Source organism: Pezoporus flaviventris, unplaced genomic scaffold (genome assembly GCF_033815535.1).
Source record: "Pezoporus flaviventris isolate CSIRO_AGI_PZ_B2104156 unplaced genomic scaffold, CSIRO_AGI_Pfla_v1 ptg000002l, whole genome shotgun sequence".
NCBI classification, from domain to species: domain Eukaryota; kingdom Metazoa; phylum Chordata; class Aves; order Psittaciformes; family Psittacidae; genus Pezoporus; species Pezoporus flaviventris.
This window is the reverse complement of record NW_026892550.1, coordinates 77,772,004-77,799,857: the sequence shown is the minus strand read 5'-3', so window position 1 is coordinate 77,799,857 and position 27,854 is coordinate 77,772,004. Positions and strand designations below refer to the sequence as shown.

General features: G+C 40.7%; 1 protein-coding gene across 23 annotated transcripts in view; it reads left to right on the top strand.

The window, feature by feature from the left end:
- The window catches only part of SOX5 (SRY-box transcription factor 5), a 645,963-nt gene that overhangs the window by 333,708 nt on the left and 284,401 nt on the right, over positions 1 to 27,854 (top strand). For 3 of the 23 annotated variants that reach the window (XM_061444596.1, XM_061444583.1, XM_061444577.1), the window contains exon 1: positions 17,577 to 17,747. The exons of 10 other annotated variants lie outside the window; for them this stretch is intronic. In XM_061444596.1, coding sequence (XP_061300580.1) covers positions 17,656 to 17,747 — 92 coding nt within the window. In that variant the 5' untranslated portion in view covers positions 17,577 to 17,655. Of the gene's footprint in view, positions 1 to 17,574; positions 17,748 to 17,972; positions 17,993 to 18,535; positions 18,634 to 27,854 lie in introns of those variants that run through there. 10 more of the 23 variants (XM_061444597.1, XM_061444578.1, XM_061444579.1 and 7 more) reach the window with 6 other exon arrangements.

The window sequence follows — 27,854 nt, the reverse complement described above, 5'->3', positions numbered from 1 at the left end:
ATGCTATTTTCTTTTGGTCCTTTGCCTCCATGCTAGAATCTGTACCCAAGCTGGGATATGGCTTCAAATTCTGGACAGATTTTTAGGGTAGAAGCTAGGAGCTGGCCACTCCTGGCTTGAACACCATAGGGCAGTTTTAGAATGGCACATAGGAAGGCCTGTGCAGGAGGTATCCCTCAGAGGCACTGGTTCCTACCGAGATCCTAATTCCCTGGGAGCCCAGAGCCCCCTGCCTCACACAGAGGCAAGATACTGCCAATCAGCTGATTGGCAGCGTGTTGCCTCTTTGAGAGGCAGCGTCTGTTGGCTCCTGCAAAGTTCCTGCCAGCATTCTTAAACTCTAATTTGGGAAAGAAAATTACAATCTGGCACATCTCCGTTGGAAGGTTGCCGACCCCTGCTCCACACTGTACAAGCAGCAGCTTCAGAGAACAGTGGTATGAAACTTCCTTTGTTTTGTGCATCAGGAGCAGGAGTCTGAATGTGGCTCTTCCACAAGGTTGTACAACCCCACTGAAGGCAGTGAAGGCAATGGAGTTGTCCATGTGTTGACAGTGAACAAATTATCTGTTCCTATTGTTGCTGGATGAGCCACTAGGTAACCAGATTGATTTTATGATCCCTTACTGAGTGTTCAGGACTGGTGCTTGAAAAAGACATCTTTTATCTGTCAGCCAGTAAATCTCACATTGAGTTGCAAACATACTGGAGAGCTAGAATTCAGCAAGACCGTTTTTATGAATAGAAACATTTTCAGAATAGACACTCTCCTGAACACACAGTTGTTTTACAGGAATTAAAGAAGTCCTTATGGTAGATGGATAAGCCAACTTAGGATAAAATAAGAACCAGACTATACTTCGAGCTGCTGTTTGAACAGAACCTTTCTGAAGAACTTCAAAAGTTCTGAGTTTCATTGGTCTTTTCACCTTCTTCCTTGCTCTTCTCTTTTCAGGCTAATTGGAAGCAAATAGTATATAACACAAAATAAGTGGCTTTTTTTTGCAGCATTATTGACATGAAATATATCAGATTTGCAACAAAAGGTTTTCTGGTTTAACAACATTCCTCAAGATCTTGGATATTTGACATGCATATAAAGCAAAATCCTCTGTTGACCAAAATCCAAATACCAGACCAAACAGCGTATCAGCTACAATGGCTGACACTGTTAGCCTCATCTCTTCAGAACAGCCATAAATCCAAAACAATGACAACAAAGTATGAGCAAATACTGTTTTCCTCAAATGTTCATGACACTTCCACATCATCCAGTAAGTAGTATTCCATCCCTTGCGCCATCTCTGCCTTTTTATCAACATTTGACTGATGAGAGGACTCCAAAGGAAGCTGCAGAATATATCCCCGCTGAGATCTATCTCTATTCTGAACTTTGGACTTGGTTTCCACAAATCCGTGCCATCTATTACAGAAGTTAATAACATACTAGCAGTGATTCAAAGAAAACAGTCTCTCAATGAGAGAAGCCGTGGCTGTTGAGGCAAGTGTTTCACCAAAGGAAAATTCCAGCTCCATTGTCAGTTCTTTTAGCAATTCCATGCACTTATGCAATACTCTGTATTTTGAAAGCGCTGTGAAAAAAAAACAACTAACTACCCAATTCTCTCAGAAGCCCCACAAAAAAAAAAGATACTTTTTTTCAGAGTTGGGATACTTAGAGTTGACAAGACCTTAAAGGTCTGAAAGAAACTGGACCAGTAGTGGCTTTATAAATTGGGGAATTCCAACCTTACGAGTTAGCTGTTCAAACTGTTATAGGCAGCACATCTTTACCTTAATTATGTTTTCTGTATCTAGAGATTGCATGATATGTATTTTTTGGTGATGCATGTTGAAATCAGAAAAAGGTTAATTTTATAGTCAAAATTGCTTAGAAATTACTAAGTGTCTTTAGAGTGTTCATTTGAAAGTGTCCTGATAATACAATAGTACTTAGTTCATATCATAGTGCTGCTATCTTACGTTGTCTTATCTGAGTGGGTTGTTTAACTGTACCGAAAGAACCATGTGATGAGTTCTGCACATATCCTAGTGCAGATTGACAGTGATACTTAACAAAAATTAACTGTTGCCACTCCTTGAACTTTTGAATGGCTATGAGCAGATATTAAAGTTGTGTCAAACATGTATTTTTAAGAAACAAAAATACTAATTCTAAGGGGGTTGCTAAATACCAGATTCAAACTCTTGAGTTTACATGTATTTCCAGCCTGTTTGCTGTCTGGGGATTTTACTCCAACCACATCAATTTTCTTTACATAGGGAATATCTTGTTCTCTTTAATTGGAGCTGCGCTAAGGCTCAGATCTGCAAGTGTTTAAAGTGAACAGTGACAGAGCATAAGTGCCTAAATGAAATCTTGTGATCCCAAGAACCTCTTCTTAGCTTCTGTCTACCCTGATTGTGCCGAAACTTTCCAATCGCATGAGATCCTTAACTTAAAGTGGACTCAGAAGTGCTGCTGTCTCAGTAGAAACGAACAGTGTAGCACTTATCTTCCTCAGAGATCTCTCTGGATCCACAAATTAAGTGCTGCTCTGTGAGGGTTAGTCTCTCATCTTGCCGGAGTGGGGTCAGATGTGTGTTTCTGAGGAGAGTGGCCCAACCACTGGAATGCAGGAGAGTCTGGGATTGGTCGAGATCTTTTATGCTTTTAATGAAATGGTTCAAACTGTTCAGAAAGAATAAAAAGCTAATTTGTCTGTGGGAGGAGATTTCTCTCCTAGTTCAGTGAATTAGGTATTAAAATAATTTTAATACTTGACTCATTGCCACTGAAAGTAAAATGAAGGAAGAGGCCACAGAAGAGAATCTGGAAGCTGAAGGACCATTTTCTCAGTTGCATACCTTACTTCCATGCTAGTGGGTCATCATCATGCTATTTCATGCAATATCAATTTCATGCTATATCAAAGCAAGTTTTCTGCATCTTGTAGCAACTTCTAGAGAGACTTATTGATTTTGACGGGTCAGTAGCTGCAGCTTTAGTGTCTGGCACTTGGAACAGGTCTTTAGGAAGAGCAGGGCATGAATTTGTAGCCTTCAGGTAGAGGAGAGCTGGCCTCAGATTCTCCCAGCTAAAGTCAGTCATTCTTTATCATTGACCTATTAGGTGTGTGGGGCACAGAGAGCCATAAGCACTGCCCTCCTTTCTTTGTTCTGGCAGTGTTCAGAGGAACCAGGTAGTCTCTTCTCTGCTCCTCAAAGCAATGACCTGGGAAGATCCAAATGTAGAAGATACAGTTGAATTGTGAGACCTGAGGGCAAGGAGCAGCTTCTCGGTAGCAGTGAATTCAAACACCAGCGGGAGTTATTTAAATACTGTCCCCACTGCTTCCTTACTGACTGCCATGGATCAGTCTCTGTCTAGTGTTTAAGGTAATTAATTCTATATAGTAAATAGACAACTTATGTGTGTTAACTGGGAGCAACGCACTCATGTGAATGGTGCGCTCCCACTATATTCTCCATAACGAAGATGCTTGTGATTTTGATTTTTATTTGCTTTAAATATTGGAGTTTATTGGGCAGGTTTTGTTACTGGCGTTCGGTTATTGGGTATATTATGGGTGACCGATGATGTACGGCCTATGGTCAGGGTGCCAACAAGGGGCTGGCAGCTCCCTGGGGGCCAGGAGCTATGGGCGCTCCCCCCTGGCTGTTAGGGCAGGGGCTGGCAGCCAGGACCAGTCTCACCACCCTGAACAGGAGCAGGGCAGCTGGGGGCACTGCCACAGCTTCATCACCTCCATGGTGCCAGACAGAGGCCAGGCCAGGATGTGGGGCTATGGGTGGGCCTGGCTTGACACACCCATGGCTGGTCAGGGCAGAGCTGTGGGGAGATGGAGACAGGCCCTACTGTAGCATTGCTGATGCAGGGACTGGTGGCCAAGGGGGCCCTCCAGGCCTTGGCACCTATCACTGCTCAGTAAGTTAGACCTGCTATGTAGCAGCTCCACCAGATAAAAATGGTTCATTTCTTCCTGCTTTACATTTTCTGAATAGTCTAACGTTAGGTTTGCTTTCACATCCTTTGAGATTAGTCTTTATTTCAGACAATGCTTTCAACACTAAAAGGGTCATAAAAATAGACAGTTCCTGAGAGCTTAGAAAGAAAAACTGCTAGTTTCCCATCCTTCTCCCTCCCCCAAATTATTTGATAATGGAATGGGAAGCTTTCACACAATCTTTTGCTTGATTTTTTCTAATACGAACCTGTCAAAGATCGTGGCATTTCCTTACTCTGTGACGTGAAGCCAGCTGGAACCAAATAATCCACCCATGTTTTCCATCATCTTTGTTTCTCATAGAGGCTTCTACTTAACAGAAATGAGAAAATACCTGTTATTCCTTCCTTGCTGTCATGGTGGCCACAATGAGGCAGTTTCCTACTTGGCTAAAATCTGTCCAGATCTGAATAAATGTGACCAGACCAAAAATAATGGGTTTTCTGCCTGGAACCCACACCCTATCCTTATGGCAGTTCAAGAGGAAAGTAATTTAAGAAATGACACTTTCCTTTCCACTCACTGCCCCAGAGAAATACTTTCAAGGATGAATTTAGGAACATTCCTCCTTTGGCTTGAAGATGCAGCGATTTAGGTCTATAAAAATACCTTCCATCATCCTCAACCTTACTCCTACAGAAAGAAGAAATACCGCTTTTATGTGAGCATGTGGAGTTGCTAATCCGATAACATGAGTAACTTCTGTTATAATTTCAATTGTACCCTTCCTAACAAAAACATTTACAAGGGTGGGCAGTCAGTGCAAAATACAGCCCCTCAGCCCTTGGGTTTTCAGGCCTGATGGCTCTGCAGCTCGAGGAAAGAATGTCTCCCACTTAGCTTTCCTGTTTCCAGACTCTCCTTTTGTCTGTATTGCATCTGTTTTAAGCATTAATGTTGTGCACGTAACATCTCTCAAAGTCTAATCCATTGCTATGGACCCACCTAGTGACGGCTTTATAGATTCTTTATATTTGTAAAGGCACTTCACACTTATCTTTTCATTATTTTTATTAGGTTTGTATTTTTTTTGATGCTTGAAATGGATCACAGTACATAAACTGAATGTTTTCTTTGAATGTTTCATTCAGCTCTGTGTATTATTTAAACACTGAGAAAACAATGACACTTACATGGTGAGTAAAGGCCTAAGTCCAAGGAGTATGGTCACACTGTTAAGGACATTACCTCTATATTATAGATGTATTTTAGATCACCAGAAATAAGAATTGTCCATAGTCTAAATGTGAGGAAACTTTTACTCACTGGTATGCAAATGGAAATGGTCAGTGTCAGTTTTCAGTGTAGAATGATGCCATGAGACCTGCATGTGTTTCTTAGAGGGATCTTCTGCATTGTAACTGACTCAATGAATGTAAGTGTGAAAGCTTCTCTAGACATGCAAACTGTAAAGAACTGGGCAATGTGCTATGGTTTTAGTGACAATGTACTGCCTTGTTGCTTTATGCAGTGATCTATGAGATCTGTGGATGGGCAGAAATGGCTCAGCAACATCTGACTCTTCAGGAACCAATGCTGAATATCTGAAAATCCTAGACAGGTGCTCCTGCTTTATGCAAAGAGTGACTCTGTGCAGCCAGGTTAATACAACAATGATACATGGGATTCACTGTCCACATGATGTGGGTTTCAGTTAAGCATGCATAAGGGGTCTGTTGTCTCTGTACTGCCAACATAGGTGGGGGTGAGCCTCCTTTACTCCTTTATTGGTTAATCTGTGAATCTGAATAGTCCAACAGATTGTTTCGAAGAGGCTTGCTCTCTGCTGTCCTCCCCATGTAGTTTATTCATGTTATGTTATATTAATAACTGAATTGTGGTACATAGATTTTGTGTGTAACAACCTTTTAAAATGCAGTACTAAGAAGTTGTAATTGAATATCCTATATTTTAGAGATGACAGGTCACATTACAGGTCCTGTATGGATATCAGAGAGAGTGGCTGGGAGACTGTGCATATTTACCAATCACAGAAAAAAAACCACAGCTAAAATTCTAATACAAGGAAATATTTAGTAAGGTTTATACAAAATATATATATTTTAAAAGAAAAAAAAAAAAAAGAAATAACTTGTCAGGTTTTGGTTAATGTTGAAACTTTTCCATCCTGCTTTCACATGCTTTCTTTCCTGCCTATGGAAATAGTGCCAGCTTTGCAGAGTAGTCACGCAAAACTCTGTAATCAGATTTGTAAATTAAGGTCTTTGGATCATTACTAAAAATTACTGTATTTCTCTTTTTATGGGCTAGTCCAGCTATGTGCAGAGACTATCAAAACTCCTACATGGTGACTTAATCTCACAAAATCCATGGCCCAAGTATCTGATACAGGAAGCTATAGTTCCCTTATCTTTAGAGAGCTGTTGCCATTTCATACCGCCTTGACAAAGACAGGTTTTGATTTTATAGGCTGCCTCAGTAAATCAATGAATGGTGGAATTTTATCAACCCCTGAGGTCTTACCTAGTCCAGAGGTGGGTTTGGTTTCAAGTTGCTCGAACACTTGCTTTGGAACACTGAGTATACAGTATTAGGAAAGGAGGTGTACTATTGGAATGGGTGTGGATTAAAATTATTGCTAGCTAGAAATGCAAAAAAGAAAGCTAGAAACGCAATCCAAAAGAAGTGTGGTATCTTGAGGATGGGTTGGTCTGCTGAAATTAGGAGTAAGTTCAGATGTTTTCTAAAAGGCTGTCCACATCAAGTTTGTAGTAATTTTTCCTTCAGTGCCGTAATACAGAATAATAGTTAAGGATCTTTTTTCCTCAGTATTATAACACAGAGTAACAGGTAAGGAGGATAACAGGTCTGATGAAAAACCAAATTATTTCGTTGTCATATTCTATCACAGAAGACTTAAGAGGGAAATCTAACCTGTAGCCATTCTTCTGCAATATTAAGGATTAGCTAGTGTAAGAGTAAAAAGTGAAGGAAAAGTAGGTACTAAACTCATCAAATGAAGAGCAACAGCTCAGCAGCTAAAGTTAGACATATCAAAAAGTGCTACGGGAAATTGATGGTGAGCTCAAATAGGGCTGCTAACTTAATATGTAGTCTTTCCTTTAATATTGGCTTCTAACCTGTAAGGTTGGCGATAGCAATTTTTCTGCTTCCCTTTAATTGAACAGTAGAATTAATGCTGAGAATTAGTCTAATGAATTTTCTTCCCTTACTTGATAAATTGGTTGAAATAGTAATAAAAAATAAAATTAGGAGACATATAGATGAGCATTGTGATACTATAGCTATCCATCAGCATAGCCTTTGTGAAGAAAAATGTCTAATGCTAATTTCTTGAGCTTGTCAACAAATAATAAAATACAATTATCAGATTTAATTTTTTTTGCCTTTAAAGATATTTTTTGGAAAAGACCTTCACAACGGGCTATTAGAGAAGTGGTTGTGGAATAGTAGTACTTTGAAGAATTAGATAGTCCTCTGAGGGATGGAAGTCAAAACTAAAAGTGTACTATCAATTATTTCTGTAGGAAAATTACAACAGGGGTATCTAAAGTCTGTGTAGTAGGTGGTGTTTAACATATATATATGTGTATATATATATATAAATGAATTGAAAATAACTGTGACCAGCTGTACAGAAACATATGCATCTGAGACAGAATCATTCAAGTCAGGGCTGGAGAAAATGGTAGAGAATTCCATGCAGGAAGACAGGCAGGTTGTCTAAGCAAGTGTGGTGCTGACAGTGTGGTGTTTTTTCTGCATGTCAGGCAGAAAAATGGATGTGATGATGCTCACTGATCTGTTCTAGCATAATTCTGACCACTTGGGAGTTGAAGGGAAGATAACCTATGTTTCCTTATGGAATGCTTAATCGAAGTTGGTGGAATGATCCAAAGGTAAGATCCAGTTGTTGAAAATACAATAAGAAATAATGCTGAAAATACTAAAGTGACGTATGTCAGTAGCAAGCCCTTTCCTGTAATACTGAGTTCTTTATGGGCTAGGCTACCTGAAGAATGACAGAAACAGAAAAAATTCAAAGAAAAGCAGTGCAAATTTTAATCTTGAATAGACTGACTTCTGTATGAGGAAAATGTTAAGGCACTGCTTAGGGAAAAGATAAATAATACAACCAAAACTTTCTGATATAAAGGAATGGAAGACTGGTTGCTCCTTTTTACTTCTTCAGTTATTACCAGAACAAGTCATTCGGTCAAAATGCAAACATACAAATACAAAGTAGGAAACAGTCTTTTATGCAGCTTGTAATTCACATTTGGTCCAGATTCCTAGAGTATTGCCATACCAGAGAACTAAGATTCACATGTTTATCTCTGAATTGTGTCCAAATACAATATTTGGAGTTAGCCACGTAAAAGCACGTTCTCACTCTGCCTTTGCAGACCACACCTCTAATAAATAAGGTTCTGTAGCACATGTTAGGCTCTTTCTATCCAACTGGGCCTGTGTGGCTCCAACCAGGTGTGCCTGGATCTGCACCAGTCACCTGTGGTCCTTTGAGGGGTGTTGTGCAATCATGGGTCCATCTTGGTTGGTATTTGAGGGTATCAAACTCAGTAGTATGCTTGCCTGTTTTTTTCTGTCTTAAAAAAAAAAAAAAGGTTTATTTTATATTTTAAGCCACTTCATACTTAGGCTCATGTTTTATGGAAGTGTTTGAAAATGTAGACGAGACTGTTAGTGACATGGTTTAGTGGTGGATTTGGTAGTCCTGGGGTAAAGGTTGGACTTGATAATGTTAAAGATCTTTTCCAGCCTAACTAATTCTGTGAAGCAATGTACATGCCAGAGTTAAGCAGGAGATCAGGGATGGGAGTAAACTTCCCTCTCATTATAGAGGCATGTCCAGTGTGAGCCCACCTTGTTTGAAACATCTAGGACATAACATAGTGGCAAACAGTCTCATGTTTTGAACCAGGCTGTGGTTTCTGTATTTGAGGCAGAGTCCTCACTTAAATTCTGTGGTGATTTTTCGAACTATCATAAGAAAATTTTTGTTAAATGATGTACATCTTTTTTCATGCAATTAAACACAAATACCTAGTAACATCATAGGCATTTTTTTTTTCAGTGGCTCTGTGTGTCATGGCCCACAAATCAATCTAAAAACTGTGGGCTTCTCAGAGGTTGTAATCACAGAGCTCTGTCTGGTTGCTTTTGTGCCAAAGGCCTGCCCAGACAGTATACAGCAGGTTTTAACTTAGTATTGACAGTATTGGGACTGAGAAATTTTAGGCACATTGCAAAAATAAACAACAACAACAAAAAAAAATACCCACAACCAAAAGACAAGGCCAGTTAAAAAAATCTCCTATTTTCCACTCAATTTGCACTTGTGGAGACACCTGCTGCCATTCTATTGCTCGCTCGGAATTCATTAGAAAACAAGTTTCGCCTGTGACATTCTCAGGTGAAATCTTTGCCCAGCTTTTGAACCACAGGCCTCTCAAGAAAGGACAGTGGCTACATGCAAATACCAGGAGAGTTGGTTGACAGGAATGATCACATGGGGTCAAATGCTAAAAAGGTGTGTACGAATGTGATTTTGTTTCTCAAACAAGTGTCAAAAGACTATCTATGATATCTGATGTGATGACATGCACTGTTTCGGCATTTTGACATCTTTCTCCGTATGCCTCAGGCTGTTAACATGCAGAAGTTGCCCAATTTGTTTTATTTTATTTATTGGACAGGGGTCAGGCACTTTGTAAATTATGGACTGCATTCTCAGTGAATCAGAATATTTAGGTTGCTTGTGAGTTTCGGTCCTTGGCATCGTGTCGCTAATTACTTTTACACAACTCTGAAATAATGACAAAAGGAAAATGCATCAACAAAGAAAGAGAAATTAAACTTTGTAAAACAAAACAAAAGCCACATCAGAAATAGAAAGTGTTATTTAAGGGGAAAAGTGGGTGAGCAAATGTGCAGTCTGGATTCAGCACAATGTTATATGGCAAGAGAAGAGACACTCAGCATTGGATCTTCTCCAGGAAGAGGAAAATATATTACACAAATTTTCTTTGATAAATATTCCTGGGAAACTTCTTTGTATTTTAATCATAGTGAATGTTTCTCTCAAGCCAGTGGTCTTCTTTATTTCTTTTTTCTTTTCTGTGCTGGTTTTTGTTTTTTTTTTTTTTTTAGTTTCCTGATTATTTTATATTCTCAATATACCTCAGGGGCAATTGTTGAAGATCTGTCTTGCTTACATGATAATTGGTAGTAGAAGGTAGTCAACACATTAGGGATTTTGAAGAGTGTCCTTAGGAATATTCTGATTTTCCCTTACTTATGCTACAGAATACTGTAGCAATATTTTCTCAGTTTTTCCCCACACAAGGTGCAGAAGCATTCCCAGGGGCCTTTAGCATGCTATCCCAGCAATGTTTCTAGCCTCTGGCTGTCCCATGTAATGAGAGATGAGAAGCAAGAGTTAAGCCTCCATAGAAATAGCAATAACAACAAGCCATTGGTCTGTTTTATACCATACTTATGTATTTATTTCTCTGTAATAGTGGCTGAATTGGAGTTTGTGTGTTGGAAGCGGGAGTTCAGCTTTTTGCTTCGGCAGAACCAAATGGCATTAGTTTTTCATTTACTCGAAGTAGAAAATCACTCATAAAACTGCATCAGAGCAGCGTTAAAATAAATGAATTGGTATGGTATGCTTTTGTAACTTATAAATGAAACATAACTCTGTGTACTCGTTGATTGCTGTTTCAGTGTGCAAGGTATAAGATAGCAACATGGTTTATAACTCCTTCCCATACAGAGATGTATTTAATGTCATTAGAATCATTGCTTAATTTACAGTTTGATCTTCCCAGTGACATGTATAACAAGTTTAATATAAGTAAATTGCAGTTAATAAACACTGATTTGTATTAATCTTACCATAGACTGTATATGTAATGTAGGGACCTTGTGCATGGTATGGTAGAAAGGGAATATATTTCCAAATTTGTTCTGAATTTAAAAAAACATACACCTCAGCATCTATATTTTTGAAACATTTACTAGATAGCAATTACATGCATTCTTATGACTATACAGACTAAAAGGGAATAAAATAGATAAGCAATTTACAGAATGTAAGAATGTTACCTTTTTTTGTGTTCTTTGTCTAATTATAAACTGGTTCAGATAGAGAATATTTCTTACAAAAGGCCTTCCTCAGCGTTCTTCTAGTACCAAGTGGACAGAAAATGATAATATTATTATTTGGGAGTATTTTGTATTCCTAAATTTTCCCTGACCCAATGGAGTATATAAAATGGAGAACTATGAATTCAACTATATGTATTTGTATCATGCCCAGTGCCAAAGAGCTCAATCTGGTTAGCTGAAGGTGGCTCTAATCCTATGCTAAAAGTGTAATAGGTGATCATAATGACACTAAAAAAGCAACTGCTTCTAGTGAAGAGAAGCAGACAGTAGATGTATCTGTGGGCACAGAGAATTTCAATAGCAAACACTGGAGCAAGCCACAAAAGGAAAGCTGGAATACCTTCACAAAATGCAGGACTAGGTGCTGTGGATTACTCCAAAACACCCTTGCACTTTTAATTGCATGATGCTTGTTTTACATCAGACAATCGATGGAAACAAATCTGTTTGTTTTAAACGCAGTGTCTTTGGTGCATAGGTTAGTAAGAGCAGACTACAGTGGGAAAAGCAGTCAGATTAGAAATACAGAGACAAACTGATGACTCTAACCCTTTTCAGTGGATGACTTAAAAAAAAGAAAAGAGACAGAATTGTTATTGAGGAAGTGACAAGAATGTGGTGATAAAACCTGCAGGAATTATATTGAGAGCCACGCAGAAGGGTCCACTGGGTTAAGCAGAAAGATCTCCAATTCAGTGCACTCAGAGCAACAGTCAACAATTATTATCTACTTTTACAAACAGATCGAAATTGTGGTTTTAGTATACTCAGGCTCAGAAACTTATATTTGGCTGTAAAATTTAGGTTGCCTGTTCAGAAGAGACTTGATTTCTACCAACCACTCCTGTGCACACACACCAGGGGAAAAGGGAGTAATTTCCTTTTGATGGGAGTCGGTTATCTGTATGAAATGAGTTAGCTTCATTGTTGGGTGTATCGTGGCAGGCATTTACGTGCTCATAACAGTCATTGAAAATGGCACGGAGGAGGAGCATTCCTGCTGGCATTGTCATCCCAGAGGCTGAAGATCGAATGGGCACTGACAGTAAACAGGCCTGTCACTCAGAAATTAATCATCCCGATCAGGATGGAGGCAGAGTAGGGAGACTGCATGTAAGGTGAGGCTGTGGGCTTTGGCTGGGACGATATGTTCTGTGCAAAATAACTGTGCTGAAAAAAGAACATGGGGGGGGGGGGGGGGGGGGGATAAAAAAGAGAGCAACAGGTTCCTATTTTAGTAACATTTTATGTTCAGAACCTTAATGAGAAACTGTAAATTTGAAATCCAGTTAGTTTCTTAAATCATTTCAGGAACACTTCCTATCCATGGATATGCTCTCTATTTTTGTGGCTATTTTTTTGAAACTCTCCTGTTTTTATTTAAAATTTATCCAAGCTTCTTCTGTGCAGACCAAGGCTACTAAGACAAACAGTAAAGAGATCCTGTAGTGACAGTAAAGAGAAATAATAAAACAAGCTGTGCCCAAAATAAAGGAACTGGAGAGGGGGGATAGATACATGACACAAAATCGGGAATGCACCCTCTCTCTAATTTTTCTCATTTCCACAATTAGAAGTTAGGTTTTGCTAAGATACATATTCAACATAATTTTTAATGTGTTTGCATATACTATTTTGGGGTTTTTTTGAAATACTGTAGTTTACATCTGCATTAATTTTGAGGTTCCTTTCCCCTGGCTGATGCAGAACAAAAAGATGCCGACTTCTGTTAAAAAAAATTATTAGGAACTTTATTGTAATATTTAGTGACCCTGAGGCAAGTCGGAATTCAAATTTTAGATGAAGGTTCAGATTTCTTCGTAAGGGTAGTGTCAGTTCTCTTTTACAGGGAGGGTTGCAGATGTTAGGCCCCTGCTGAAATTGCAAGTAAATAGTTGATAAATGAGGGCTTCCCACTTGCAAATGTGATGGTTTTACTTTTCCTTGAAGAAATTCAGTAAATTGAAAAACTCTAAATAGCACAGAATTTTCAGTCCTCCAGACCGCCTTCTCCTTCTCAGATTTTGCTATACTATATTCAGCACTCAGTTTTGCCAACACCGAACATGCCTGATGTGGCATTTACATTCTTTAAAAAAAAAAGCATAGATTAGTTATATTTCTAAGAGTTAACTTCTCCTCTTGACACATGTACTTAATTCTCATTAATGGAAATGGCAGCTAGGCATACACACTGAAAGGAAAAATCTGTTCCTAAGCATATGATCCAAACTGCATTGTAGCTAAACATTTCCATAATCTGAAGTAAGCACTCATTATTTGTGAGATATTCTTCATAGTAAATGCATCAATCCCAGTCTGTTCTCCCTCTGCTCACTCGTAACCTGTTCCACACACCCTTTATTAGAAATCTTACGGATTCGTTCTTAATGCTGCAGTTGTTTTGAATGTGTGCCTGAAAAAGAAAATCCATTTGGGATCTTCAGAGTTTTGCATATTTTCTGTGAGAATTTTCCAGTAAATCATTCTGTGGAATATCTTACATTTCCTTGGACTTTGTAGGTCTCTATTATTAAAACCTAAAGTGGAAACAACAAAACCCAAAAAGCTCTTATTTTTTTCCAGCACTTCCTTTACTTACTGTATTGCAGTATTTGCCAAAGGCACCAGGCTGAAGTGCTATCATTTGTTAATTAAAAAAACCCCAAACAGTTCATGTTTTGTTTAAGATTTTCCTTCTGCCAATATGCTTGTATAAAGACCTGTGGATTCTGTCTATGTGATGTTCCACAGTTATGGTATTTCTAACTTGAGCTGGGTGGATAATTGATTTTTTGGTTCACCTCTTGAACTGGAGAACCACAATAGCAACAAAAAAAAAAATCAGTTAAGCACAAAAAATCAGACAGGAGTTTATGATTTGAGTTGTTTCCCTGCACCCAAATGAAAATCAGAGCTTTTTTGTTCATTTCAACCCAAATTGTCCTTTTTTACCTGGACTTGTTCTGGGTACCCCTAAAAGGAAGAAAGGCAAAAGAAATGCAGGTTAACTGATCTGCTGGAGGGTGGCTGTGTGTGTATTTCATTTTTCTCATCAGTTGAAGATATCTGAACTTATATCCTGAACTTTCAGTTTGAGAAGATAATTGAGAGAATTGCAATGTGGATCTCTCAGGTTGCAAGTGGATTTTGTAATTAGCTCAGTAAAAAGGGGCATCAGGGCTTGCTATTGCTAGTCAGAAGTTTCAGGACAAGATAAAGCTTCATATATTAAAACCTGGACAGCTGCATATTATTACATGTATTTTCTTTTTTCTCAATCAGTGGTTATTTATCCCAATTCCTCAGTTTTTTCACTTTCTGATATGATAGCAGCCCTTGTGATATGCCCTGGCAATTTCTAAAAAGCAAGCTTTACAGTTAATATAAAATGATTTGTAGAAGGGTTTCAAAGATTCCCTCAAACCATTTAAGTTGCTTTTTCTCCCTTTTGTGATCGCAGTTGAACTTCCTATGAGAATATAATTTTATCAATAAATCTGTACCACATACTGTTAATAATCCAATAACAATCCAATGATACATTAACACAATATTAATACAATAGCAACAGTAACTTTTTTTCTCTCCTTTTTGGACCCCACTTTGTTTCCCTCTGCTCAGGTGGGAAAGAGAGATTGGTAGTTGTAGAAAAAGTAAAATGAAGGAAACTAAGAAGAAGGGGTAGGTACCTGAGCACAAAACACGTGGGGGTAAGAGTAAATGTAAACTAGGCTAAGGGAAAAGAAGGGCTCATGTCAGAAGCATTTAGGGGATTGATTTCTACTTCCTTCCTTTCTTCCATTTCCTTTCCCCTTCTCAGCTCTCCCTCTTGCTCAGCTATCTTTGTTTCCTCCCCTGGACATTTCCCCCCTTTATTATGGTTCATTGTATTTCTTCGTAGTTTAGCCAATGTCCTCTGCCATAATTCCTGACGCCTATGGTGACTGCTCTGGTTTATAACCATATTAGCTGAAAGCCAGCAACCACCAAGCCTCATAATGGCAGTCATAATACCAGCTTGGAGGAGTACGTGATCATTGCCCTGAAAAAGTTCAAACAGGGAATGATGCAGGAAGGAGAAAATACATGGGAACAGATGAGGAAGGGACCTGGTAGAAGAAGGGCAGTTGTGAAGTGGAGCTGAGTTGAAGAAAGGATATGAGGTTAGAGAGCTAATTGGAGCTAACGTGCAATTAAAGTATGGTAGTCCCATTTTGATGAAAATAATTGTGGGAATATTTTTTACTAAATAGTGGTCTCAATTTTTCCCCAGTTGGGGGTTCTGAGAGGCTTCTCTCTGCAAACTTCTCCCAAGGCCAAGTGTGAGGAAACAGGGAAAGCAAAGCAAGAAGTGGCAGGGAAGGAAGAGCATTTATGGATGGATAATGGTGCATCAAGGGGAAAATGAAAGACCAAGAAAAGGGGCCTTACAAATGTGAATACAGCAATGTAGTATGTTTTAACCAAAAAGTAGATGTAAAAATCACGCCGCTGTGTGGAAAAAAAGCTGTAATATCAGTCTTCCAACAGCATAAGGACTGTTGTCGACTCTTGAGGCACATGGGATCTTTGTTTCTCATCCTTTTGCTGGAGTTGGCTAACTGTGTCAACTTGGGCAAGCTATTAAGCCTGCTTGCATCTCAGTTTCCTCATTTGAGGCCAAATTCTCCTACTAAGTAGCCTCCTACTCCACACAGAGATTTGCTGATTTGAATGGAGCCCCTGCAGAGTGAGATACTTTTCAATACAAATAAAGTTTTGGAATCAGCCCTAATTATATTTATTACCTGCAGAGGAGTAATGTGAGACTTAACATGGTTTGAGACCCTCAGATGAAAGAGAAAGTATTTGGAATTGTTCTTTTTAATCATCTGCTGCCTTTTCAATGTCTACTTCATAGCTGTCCTAAAAGGGCTAGCTACTAAATAACAAATGAAAAATCCTTGTACATATTAACTAGGTTTGTCAGGCTCCTATGAATGGATCTCTGTCGAAAATATTATTTGCTAGGGGCTACTGGAGGAAGTTGGTTTACCATGCCCCACAGTGAGGAGCCATTAGATCTACCTCATGCCAGAAGTTGACAGATTGCATGCGACTTGGCTTGGAGTGCCGTGGTGGTGTAAGGCAGGCTGGAGGCAGCCTTCGCTGATCCTCTTTTATGAACTACGGTGACGACGCCTTTACAAACTTAGCTTCGGCATTTTGCTTCGTGAATGGTCTAATGCTCTTGGGGGGTGATGCACGTAAATTGCAAGTGGGTTTGCTACTCGTGATTAAAATGATCATCCCAGACTTGTAGCCAATGATGCATTTATGCCAAGCCTGGACTGACTGGCCCCTGTATAAGCTTTCTGGTTTGTAACATATGCATTGAGTGGGAAAAGGAGTGAACTAAACAGTGTAGCCGTTGGATATTAATAAAAATAATAAGTTTTTCTATTGGAATTTTTTTAAGCCAGCGGGCATGAAAATGTTGAGCATCTCCTGGCCGCTCTGCATGAATGCGTATATATGTTTCAGAAAGTAAACTTGCTTTCTCTGTGTCACTGGGAGGGAGGTATAAGAGAAGAGAGGGGGCAGCGGACCTAATGAAACTGTTGTGGGGTCAAAACCTCGTGGTTTTTAAAGGCCCTTAATGTTGTCCAGCTGCAAATTAAAGGAGGAAAAAAAAAAAAAAAGGAAAAATAAAAAACAGTAGAGAAAGGAATTAGGGCTGGGAAACTCGAAAGAATGGAGTATAGATAAGTGGTTATGTGTGGGTGTGTGTGCTAAAGAACAGGGAGACAGTTTTTTTTCTCTATTCTCTTTGCACTCCCCCCCCTCCCCGCCCCACTGCTCCCTGCGAGCTCCGTGCCGGACTGCACACGGGCCGGCAGACTGCTGCTGAGGCATCGTGCGCTCCGCTTCCACAGCAGCCCGCCGCTCGTCCCGGGGGTTCGGACGGGAGTTTGCTGCGGCGTTCTCCCAGCCGCTGCCCCCCCCCCACCTCCCCGCTCTGCTCGGCCCGGGCGGTGCAGTTCTTCCCTCCCTTGCCCTCCCTGACGCGGCGGAGCGGCTGTCCCCGGTCCGGGATGCGGGGCTGTCCCCACCGCGGCGGCGGCTGCTGCCACTTCTTCCCCGCGTGTCAAAGGCCCGTTACCTGCCCGCCTGCCCGGTTGGTGTCTGGATAATTGGCAGTGCCGCGGAGGCTGCGCGACGCCAGCCAGCCCAGGGGCTCGTTACCCGGGGCTGCCCGGGCAGGGGGCATCACAAATAGCCACAGCGGAGGGACTTCGGTTGCGGCCGGGGAAAGGGGGGGGAAGGCAAAAAAAGAGGGGGGGTATAAAGAGAAAATAAGCCCCAGCAGACTAAAGGAAAGTTTATTTTTGTTGTTGTTTCGCGTGTGTGCGCGCCCGCTCTTCTGGCATGCGGCTACCTTTTCCCTTGCACACAACAGGGCTGTTTGATGGAGTTGGGAGCTGAGGAAACTTTGGGTTTGTTGCCAGGACGGTTCGCAGCACTTTGTGGAAAGCAAGAGCTAACAGTGAGACCGACAGAGTGAGTGACAAGTTGTTTACAGGTTTCCTTGAAGGGGCCTCTGCTATATTTCAATCTGTCAAAGTTGCTTTTCTTCCCTCCGAACAATGCCTGATTGTTGTGCGGGGTGGTTGGTGGTGGTGCTGTTTCTTTTTTTTTTCCCCTCCCCAAAGAGAGAGAAAGAGGGAGAGAGAAAGCGAGAGAGCGCAGAGGGAGGGGGGAAAGAGAGCAAGGAATGAAAATTCTTCGGAGCACAAATGCCTTTGGTAACATTTTTATGTGCCTAATCTTTTCTCCCCTATTTCAACTCCGAGAGAGTTGATAACTGTTTCAATTTAATCAGTCTGCTCTTGTTTTATCTTCTTTCTCCACTGATCTTCCCCAGCGCAGGAGATTTGCTCTGCTGGTTTAGGTGGATTGTCGGGCTTTTTTTTTTTTTTTGACTCCCCGCTATCCATTCACACACCCCCCATCCTCCCCCCCCTCCCCCCCGGGTTTTAGGACATTGGACGAGTTGACTTTTCGCGTTCGGCGGCGGCAGCGGGGGAGCGGAACTGAGAGGGAGCGGACGGGCACCCCGAGGCTGCCCGGTGCCTCGCAGCCTCCGTGGGGGGAGCTGCGCGAGCTGCCTGCTGCGAGGCGCGCTGCCCCTTTAAGAGACTGGTCAAGGAGTCCTAGCTCCGAGCGAGCGAGCGAGCCGGGAGGGAGGGAGGGAGGGAAAGGGAGGGAGAGAGAGGGAGGGAGGGAGAGCGAGCGAGAGAGAGAGAGAGAAAATCAATCGGTTTAGAAGGTTTGGACTCACTTGACAGGTTCAGTTGGAGGCGACCATAGGTGGCTGCTGTGACAAAGGGAAATTGTGCTTTTCCAGCATGCTAACTGACCCTGATTTACCTCAGGAGTTTGAAAGGTGAGTCGAGTTTTTGGGGCGGGGGGGGGGCCGTTGCCTTTCGCCTTGGGGGGGGGGGGGGAAGATGGGGGGGTGTCATCCCACCCCCCCCCTTTTTTTTTTGTTCTGTTTTGTGGTTTGTTTGTTGTTGTATTTTTTATTATTTAATTTATTGATAGGAGCACGCGTGTTTGCGCGCGTGTGCCCGGATCGGCTGCTCGCGGTGCGAGCTCGCACGGACGCGCGGGGACGGGCGCGCAACTCCGGCGCTCGGCGGCAGGCCGGGGAGATGCTTCCCCCCTCCGTCGGTCCCGTGTGTGTGTGTGTGGCTCCGCAAACGTTACCTTGGCTATTCAAACGGCGTGTCAGCCGGGCGGCGGTGGGGGCGGGGCGGGGGAGCCCCGTGCCCGCGGCGGGCGCCCCTCACCCGGGCGGCCCGGCGGTGCGCAGCTTTGTTCCGCCGCCTCGGAGGCAGCCGTCTCCTCCTCCAGCCCGCACCGCTCCACACCGCACCGGCCCGAGCGAGTAAGGTGCCCTACCGGGCAGCTTCTCCCCGCCCCTGTCCGGGGAGTCCCCGAGCGGCTGGGGATGCCCGGTGGCGGGCGAGGCGAGGCGAGGCGAGGCGGGGGGTTCAACTTCCAACCTCGCCCTCCCGTCAAACTTGGGAAGGCGCTCCGCCGAGCACATGACCTTTTGTTGATCTAGCAGGAGCGATTATTTTTAGGCAAGTTAACATCCCGGCCCTCTGTCAAGAGAACATCCTTCTGCCTGAGCGGGGGAAAGGAAAAAACCCCAAACAAACAAACCAACAACAAAAAAGGGAGAATAAAGCGAAACTCTTGACTGCAAGTTTTGGCCGTCACCTCTCTCGCGAAGTGTCAAGAGCAGGGTTGGGGTATGACGAACGGGGTTTGGGTATGACGTAGATACGCCTGTCTTCCCCTGCCCGAAGTAGGAGCGTTCTGTGCCTGGAATCAAGTTTTTTGCTGTCACTGGTGATGGCTTGTGACCTCCGAGAGTTTAGTCCTTGTTTTAGATGATCTGGCGCTCCTGAGAGGTTTTGGAGCATTTTCCCAGGCGTTTGTACATGCATCCATTGCTGATCCGGCATCCCTTCCCTCCAGCTTAGCTTTTAAGGGTTATTAATAGTCCCTTGTGCGGCTGCAGTAAACAACCCAAACTTTCATTTCTAAGTGGTAAATAAAAGAAAGCCAGGATGCGCGTTACTTAGGTTTTTCTCATCTTCGTGAGAGCTACCTCCTGTATAAACATTTGGTTGTATCTGACTATGCAATACAAGCTAGGTGCTAGACCAGCTGGTTAAAAATATGCTAAGTCAAGCTGTTCATCGTTCAAACCTACTGAATTTGATAGTAAAGGCAGGGAAAAGAAGGCAAGATAAAAACATTTTAAGTGGGCTGAAGAACACGCGTGTAGAGAAAGGACAGGAAAGAATGCTTAAATCAAAAGATAGGGGAAAAATAAAACTGGGAAACACAGAAAAGAAGTATTTTAACACTTTCAATCCTTGTTCCGCAACTAGAACACTTCCCCACTAGAAAGTGGAATTGGCACAGTTTCACTGCTCCAAGGTCCTCTTTAATACAGTTAATTTTCCAGACTTCCTCGGAATACTTGGCATTTTTCTTTGGTTTGTTATTGTTACAATAATAGAACAAAATTGGTTTTGTTCACATGCATTGTAGTAACTTATTTCAAGTACCTGAGGAAACTGTTACTGTTTCTGGTGTTAAATCTGATCCAGCATCATGGTCATGCCATTTGACTTGTTCATACAGTTAATGGATTGAAGTATTTCATGTGCTTCACTAAGATTATACATATAAATTGGTAAGCAAGCAATTTCGATTATTCTTTGAACTTTGTTATGAACAGAATACTTGTAAACTCTGTGAAGCCGAATGAAGTCCTTTCATTTTCCCTGTTGGGGGACTTCCTTTTCAATCTGAAGTTGCTCTGCATTATAAACATGTATTTATATAAATCTGTTATATAGACAAATAATTTTGGACAAAACATCTTCCTTAGAAATAGAATGAGCTTCTCTACTCTTCCCCCCCCCCCGCGTACATTTCATTTTCAGAGATCCCAGCTTTCCACTTGTAAACATTCTAGTTAAATAATCAATACGCTGCTCTCCTTTTGCTGTGCAGATAATAGCAAGCAGTAGAAATGAGAAGCAGTAAAAACAAACCTTGGGACATACAATTTCTTTTTTTTAAGCAATTTTTTCTCTGCAGTCGAAATTGGTAATACAGCCCAATATCTCTGTTAATCATTACCATTTGTTTACATTGTGTGTGTTTGACCATAGTTACACACACATACAGAGTGTAGATACTGTCCATGTAATATATGTGTGTTTATCAGAAAACAGCCGTGAGGGCATGCTTTCTCTCACACAGTGATGCCCATACCCGCAGACACACGCTTGCAGAGTTCATATGTGCATATATATGCATGATGCATAGATGATTGGTTTTTAGACATTTATGGAAAGTTATTTTCTCAGGTTCTCAGTAAACACAGCTCTTGGAGCACATTTCTGCAGTTGCTGGTGTCCAGCATATCGTGTCTGCGTGACTGACTTCAGTTTTGTTATTGCTATCCGTCTCCTACTATTCCTTTTTAAACTTGAATAGCAAATTATGAGGAGGTGAAGATTTATCAGGGAAAGTTGTTTGCAGTTCAGATCTCAGAGCATGTGTATGTATCTCAGGAGGTTCTTCTTTCCCTGTCGTTTCTCCCATGATGTTTCAGTGTGTCCTGGTAAACTGCAAACAGTTCGGAAACTTTCAGTCACCCCAGCTGAAGGGATCTGAATTGAGGGTACTTCTCTTCTGTGTCTGTAGCCATTACTGGGGGCATTTACGATACACACTTGGAATGAAAATGATCTTCAGTGTCAGACAAATAAACATTCATTAATTCATTCAGCATCACTAGTAAATTGCAGTAGGTTTTGTGAATTAGCATGTATAATTAATTACTGTACCTAAAATGTGAGGGTTTTCGTCCTTTCCTGAGAAGTTACTTGCATGTCTTTATTTCTGTTTGTGGCGATTCAGCTGCTTGATTGAGAGGAGCATCAGAATGTGTATGCCGAGGGGGATGATGCTTGCAGAAATGTGGTAGGAAGAAATTATAACTGGAATCTGCTCCATTTGTTACACAGCAGAAAGATAACTTCTGGGATGTACTTTGTGATGTACCTGTGGCACTTGAATTGGCTTTAAAGATCTTGAAAAGAATAACTCCTTTGTTGTCTGTGTTTTCTTTTTTCTTTCTTTTTTTTTTAAAGATGGGTTATTATACTTAAATGTAACAAGTATGTCCACAATAGAAAGGAAATTTACTTCATTAAGGAAAAGATAGGGACAATGTGGCCAGAACCATCATAGATAGCTATGAAATTTACAGAATGATAAAATCTCAGAAATGCCCAACATAAAGTTTTAATGTCTTAATAAAATCTGATTAATGAAAAATAGATAAAGTGACTGCTTAACAATGTCCCTAGTGTATGGAATGTTCTTAAACCCAAATTAATTACTGTATATTTACATTTCTCTGTAGACTGAGAGAGAGGCTACGCTAGGCTTCCAGACAGACTGACATCCTTTCTCTTCCCCTTTTTCATTCTTTCTTCTTTTCTTTTTCGTTTTAGTCTTATTTTTTTTTTTTGTTATTATTTTTAACATGCCAGTTCAAGGCAAAGAGCTACGTGGTGTTTGTGGAAGAAAGAAGGATGGGTTAATGCTTCCGTATGAAAGAAGGAAGGAAGAGCTGGAAAAGACAAAAGGCATGGATGGGAGCGATGGGGATGGGGACAGGAGAACAAGTTTAGCATTTACAGTCACCAGTTGTGTGCACTTGAAACGTTCTCTGTGCTCGTGAATAGCTTGTAGAAAGGAAGGGCTCAAGGATGTAAAGCAAACCTCTGCTGGGAGGAAAAAAATATACTTAGCTGCTTCACTGCTGCACTGCACGAGTCATTTCAGACTCCCACTGAATTTATTTTGGGGTTGTACCAACACTGTCAAATGGAGAAATCATTTTCCTAAAAGGAAACTTTGCGTATTCCTAAGTGCTTTTCTTAGCTAAAGTTACCCGAAAAGCTTTCTTCTGCTGCTGCGTTTGCTGAGAATTCTGGAGAAAGAATAATACCATTCTATTAACCGGCTTGCTCAGAATGATGTCCCACTCTCCTAAAATCTACCTGTAGAAGTAAGAGTCATTATTCCCTCATTTTAAAGAAAACAATAAGATTTCTTTAATATTGGGCTGTGAATAGCTTTTACCTTCCATTGAGGTGTTTTCAAAAAAGGACTTTCTTGCTTGTGTTTGTGGTTCTAAGGGTCTGGGATCTGAAAGCTAAATACAGTGCCAGTAAAAAGTTTCAGATACTGGTTTTTCGCAGTGATGAAAATTAACATGATTTTATTTCTCTGAGATAAGGGTGAAGGAATTAATGCATTTGCAGACTACTCATTAATGTCCTGCATGCACTAATTTAATTTGTTGTGCTTATGCTTAGTGAGGAAGAAGTTGACTGCTACAGATTATAGTTTTTAATGAACATCTCAATAATTTACCAGTTGCTGAAATTGTGAACTAGACTTGGAAGGCAAAAGCCCAAATGAGAGAGCTGATGAGTGACACACCAGCCTGCACAATTCAACTGTTGTATTCATTGCATTTGAATCAAATCGGGAGTTTGGCATTACTAATTCTGGGTGGCTGGCTCATCATATGCATTCAAGGAGTTAATTAAAACACACACAAACACATACACACACTCTCCCACCAAGCATCTTGCGATGTTTATGTGCATAGTGTGTTTGATTGGTACCTTTAGATAGGAGAGGAATTGTTTTTCCTTCTCTTGCTGTCCAGAGATCTTAAATATGTAACTAGTTTACAAAATATTTACTACTTCTCAGGGAGTTTTTAACGAGCATTTATGGCTTTATCATTTAGGAGGCATATAGTGTCTGATTGTGTTAGTTAAATGTGAAGCTCCCTGATAGGATAGGCATATGTGTCTGTGTAATGTGATATATCTGTAGCTGTATAAAATAGATATACATATATATATAAAAATACAATATTTATACAAGAAAAAAGAGTACCTCCTCCCAAGGTAGATTTATAGTTTCTTCGCGTGCTTTTCATACTATACTTAAACTCGCTCTTAGTACTGAGTAGGATATCTGTATGTTTGCATGTCAGATACCTCTGCCTTCACAACTCTTGGACAAGTCAGTCTGACATCCTCTTGGCTTTCTTTTTTTATCATTATTTTTTTTAAATTTCTTTGCTCAGGCCTGGTTATAGCGTAATTAACTCAAAAGTGGAAGGGGAAAAACATGTTGTCATGTACCTGCATACCCTGGAAATATTCAATGCCTGAGAATTCTACTGTAGTCAAAAGGAAAGAAGCGTTCACAGCAATTAATCAATAGCTCTAGTACGTCTCCGCTGATGGCAAGGAGTTTGTTTAACAAGTAGCATCCTTAGAAACAAAGCACTTCTCTTCTTCAAAGCATCGCTGCATTTTTATCTCACTTAGAAAGTGTATGAAGTCTCCTGTATTTCCTACAAAAAGTAACATCATGTTGTATTTGACTATGTTAAAAACTATGCTGCAAGTAAAGCAAATCCTCGCCACGTTACTGTATTACCTAAACCAGAACTTACTTTCTTGAACTTTTGAAGCGGGATGTGTTTTTCTCTTGAGTTTTTGGCTTTGGCCAGAGGGCGAGCAACCGAGATTTATGGCTTTTGTACCTTTTACGTCTCCTCCTGCAGACCCCCTGGCGAGACCCCGCTGCCGTCAGTGGCCGTAAAGTTTTCACCCATGCCTTCGCTGAGGGTTACAATGCTGGCCTGCAGTCTGCCACACGTCCCACCTCTCCCCACCTTACTGAGGGGCTGACTTGGTCCAAGTGCTTGTGCCTCGCCTGGGGCTGGGCCAGGCCTGTGGTCCCCAGGGAGGGGCGGTGAGGAGCCCTGTGTGCTGTGGCCTCCGCTCGAGAGATGCCACTTGTCACCTCCGCGCCGAGCCCAGCCTTTGCCAGCCTGGAAAACCAGAAACCTCTAAACATCGTTCCTGAGCCCACATGTCCTTGTGACAGTGTGAAGTTCTGCGCGCAGTAGTTGTTGGGAGAGAGCAAATTTAGACGAGGTTTTGGAAGAATTTTGGTGAGCGCTGCTTGCAGGGGCCATGGTTCTTGAAAAGAATGTAAGGAGGGAATGGAAATTGTGATAAGTCAGAGAAACTGTCTATCTTTTTTAGGGTAGGTGGAAAATTTACTTCCTTTTTTTTTAACAGAAGAAGGAAAAGAGAAAGGCGGATTGAATTCCGGTAGCTAGAATCATCAAATATTAATACAAAGCTCAGGAGTGTTGGAGGTGCTGCACATGGTATTGGGGGGTGGGGGGGGTGGGGTGGTTTCTTTGGAAAGAAATTTGCGGGTATCTTGCTACCCCTTGTTTTTGATCCAGCATGGAGCTTCTCTTCAAATTGTCCTTTTGCCATCTTGTTTAAGAAAGGAAGAAAAAAAAATTTCCAACATGATGATACTATTTTTGACTTGTAGAACTCTGAGAGTTGAAGTGAAAAAGAGAAAAAGATTTGAGCTCATTCTGAAAGTTTGAAATGGTTTGACCTTGTTTCCCTTAGAAGTATTGTAAGATTATTAATCAGGTAACATATCTAAATTCTCAAATTGGAATTATATTTGCTATCTTTAAAATTTATCTTTAGTATTCCAGATTTTTCTTTTTATACTTTTTTTTTTTTAAAGACCAAGTATGGAAATTCATATTGGCAAGTGCTCTTTGAGATTTATAATAAATCACATTTTGTTTTGTTTTACCATTTTTGTGTTTTCTCAAGTTCATGTAGATTGTGTTTTGTTGTTTTGTTTTGTTTTTTTTATCCCCAGGATATGGTTGTCTGCATGCTATTTGATCGAAACATGTCACAAACTGTTACCTTAGTGCTAATTTTTCTGTGTGGTTGTATTATAGTCATATTACTTTGTATTTGTTTCTGTCTTACTAATTTTAAGGGGGCAAAAATATCAGCAGAATTAATAGAAATTTAATTTTCTTGTCTGAATAATTAGAGTTCTTTCTAGTGGTGAGGAACTCTGTGTGTGTGTGTGTGGGTATGCGCTGGTCTTGCATAGTTAAGACCATCTTCTACATCTAACGTTCTTCAAGAACCTTTGTAGCTCTAGAGAAAGAAGACCTAGGTATGTAGATTATGTAAAGAGCAGCCCATAGGGTTTGTCATCCTCTTGGTTTCTTTGGTGCTGGGCTTGACTTTTTAAGAATGCGGGAGCGAAAAAACGCCCTATGTTTCATTCATTCATCTTGCAGGTTGGGCATGGGCAAAGATAAAGTACCTGACAGTGAGCTGGAGTTACTTGCCATTGCCAGCTCAGTAGATACCATAAGGAAAATGTTAGTGGTTCTGAACAATTTTTGATTTTGTTATTTCTTTTTTTTTTTACCATAATTACATGAAGAGATTTCACCAAACTTTTTCTTGCCAGTTAAAACCTTGAGTGTAAAATCATCTCAAGATGGTTATGTGTACTTATATGTATACACACATTCGTGTTCATTCTATGTAGTTTGGCATGGCCATTTACTAGGCTGCATGAAGTTGTGTTGTCTTCGGTTTGCTGGGAATCCTAGAGAGTGAGCATTAATAGAGTGATGCAGTGAAAATTAATGACAGTCTGAAAGGCAAAAGTACGTCTCTGTACACAATTTTTGTAAATTTGGTGTATCCCTTGTTTCAAGAGAGAGAATGTTTATTGAAGGGTGTGAAGTGTGGTGTCCTCTCGCCTTTTGGGTGAGGCCTGCCTGGGTTAGGGTTGAGGCACTTCAGAAGAGCTTTGTGCCAGGAGGGAACACTGATTTGCTATAGTTCTGTCCATACTGTATTTGACTGTAGAGAAGTCTTCTGTTTTCAGATAAATTCCCTTAGCAGCCTTGTTACATTCACTTTATAAAACAAGACTGAAAACATTTTCTCCAAAGGTTTAGTGGAGTTTCTATTTATAGGGTTTTCTTCCTAAATTTTGATGCAGTGGCCTCACTGGGGCAGAGGCTTTTTTGGATAGAAATGAGATGTGTGGGAAGGTGATGGTTGGTAAGGGTGGAGGGAAGGATGTTCTTACCCTTTTGGCATGTCTATTAACAAACTAAGTCATTTTGTTGTGTTGTATTTACATGACTTGTTCCTGTGCTAGTGTGAAATGTGAATCACCAAAACATGATGATTATTTAAAAAAAAATAAAAAAATGAATAGGCTAAATGGAACAAAACTGAAATAGAACTGGAAGGCTAAATGAAATGAAAACAGAACATGCAACATTATTCTTTTGGTAGTTTCCTTGTGCAGTTGCTGTGTAAAGCCAAATAGGTTTCTTTTCCATGTCTGTTAAAAGTATCCAGGGTTTTGAGTTTAAAAATCACTGGGACATGAAAATACATTTCTGTCTTCAGGCTCAGACTTTTGGTTTGTCTTCTGCTCATAGATTTTGGAGCTTTAAAGTAGATATTTGTATTGTAAAGAAGACTATTGATTCTTATCTTTATCAACACCGTGTGAACATCAAGTTGATTCTGGTTTTGCAACTGAGATTAGAATTTGGCAGAATTTCTCAGTGGAAGGCTCTCATCCTTTGCGCATGTTTTGTAAGTTCTGCTCACTTTTGCTGTTCTTGCCTAAACCCTGAAGTTAAAGGTGTGAGTCAGGAAACCATATTAGGCTATGGTGTTTGCATGAAATACTATGCAAAGTATGGGAAAAATACTGTGCCACTCTCAAGTATGCCATGCATCTCTTTTATAGATAATCTGCATGTGTATTAGTGTCATTGATTTAGTGTGGTTTTGTAGAGTGCAAGCATCCTGAATCAGGACCCTATTATGCTCGTCACTGTACAAACACAAAAAAGAAGGTTTCTTTCCATTCCACAGAGCAGCCTTTGTGCTTAGAGCTTAGAGTAATATCAATGTGTCTTTGTATGGGGAAAATTCAGAAATGGAGAGTAGGTAAGAGATCCCTAGCATGGTTCATGAATGAGATTTCCGTCCTGAAGCCATGCTTTAGAATTTATAAATTGAGAATTATATGTACATATATATTCACTCTCTGTATGTTTTCTACACATACGTATGTAGAAGTTGCTTTACT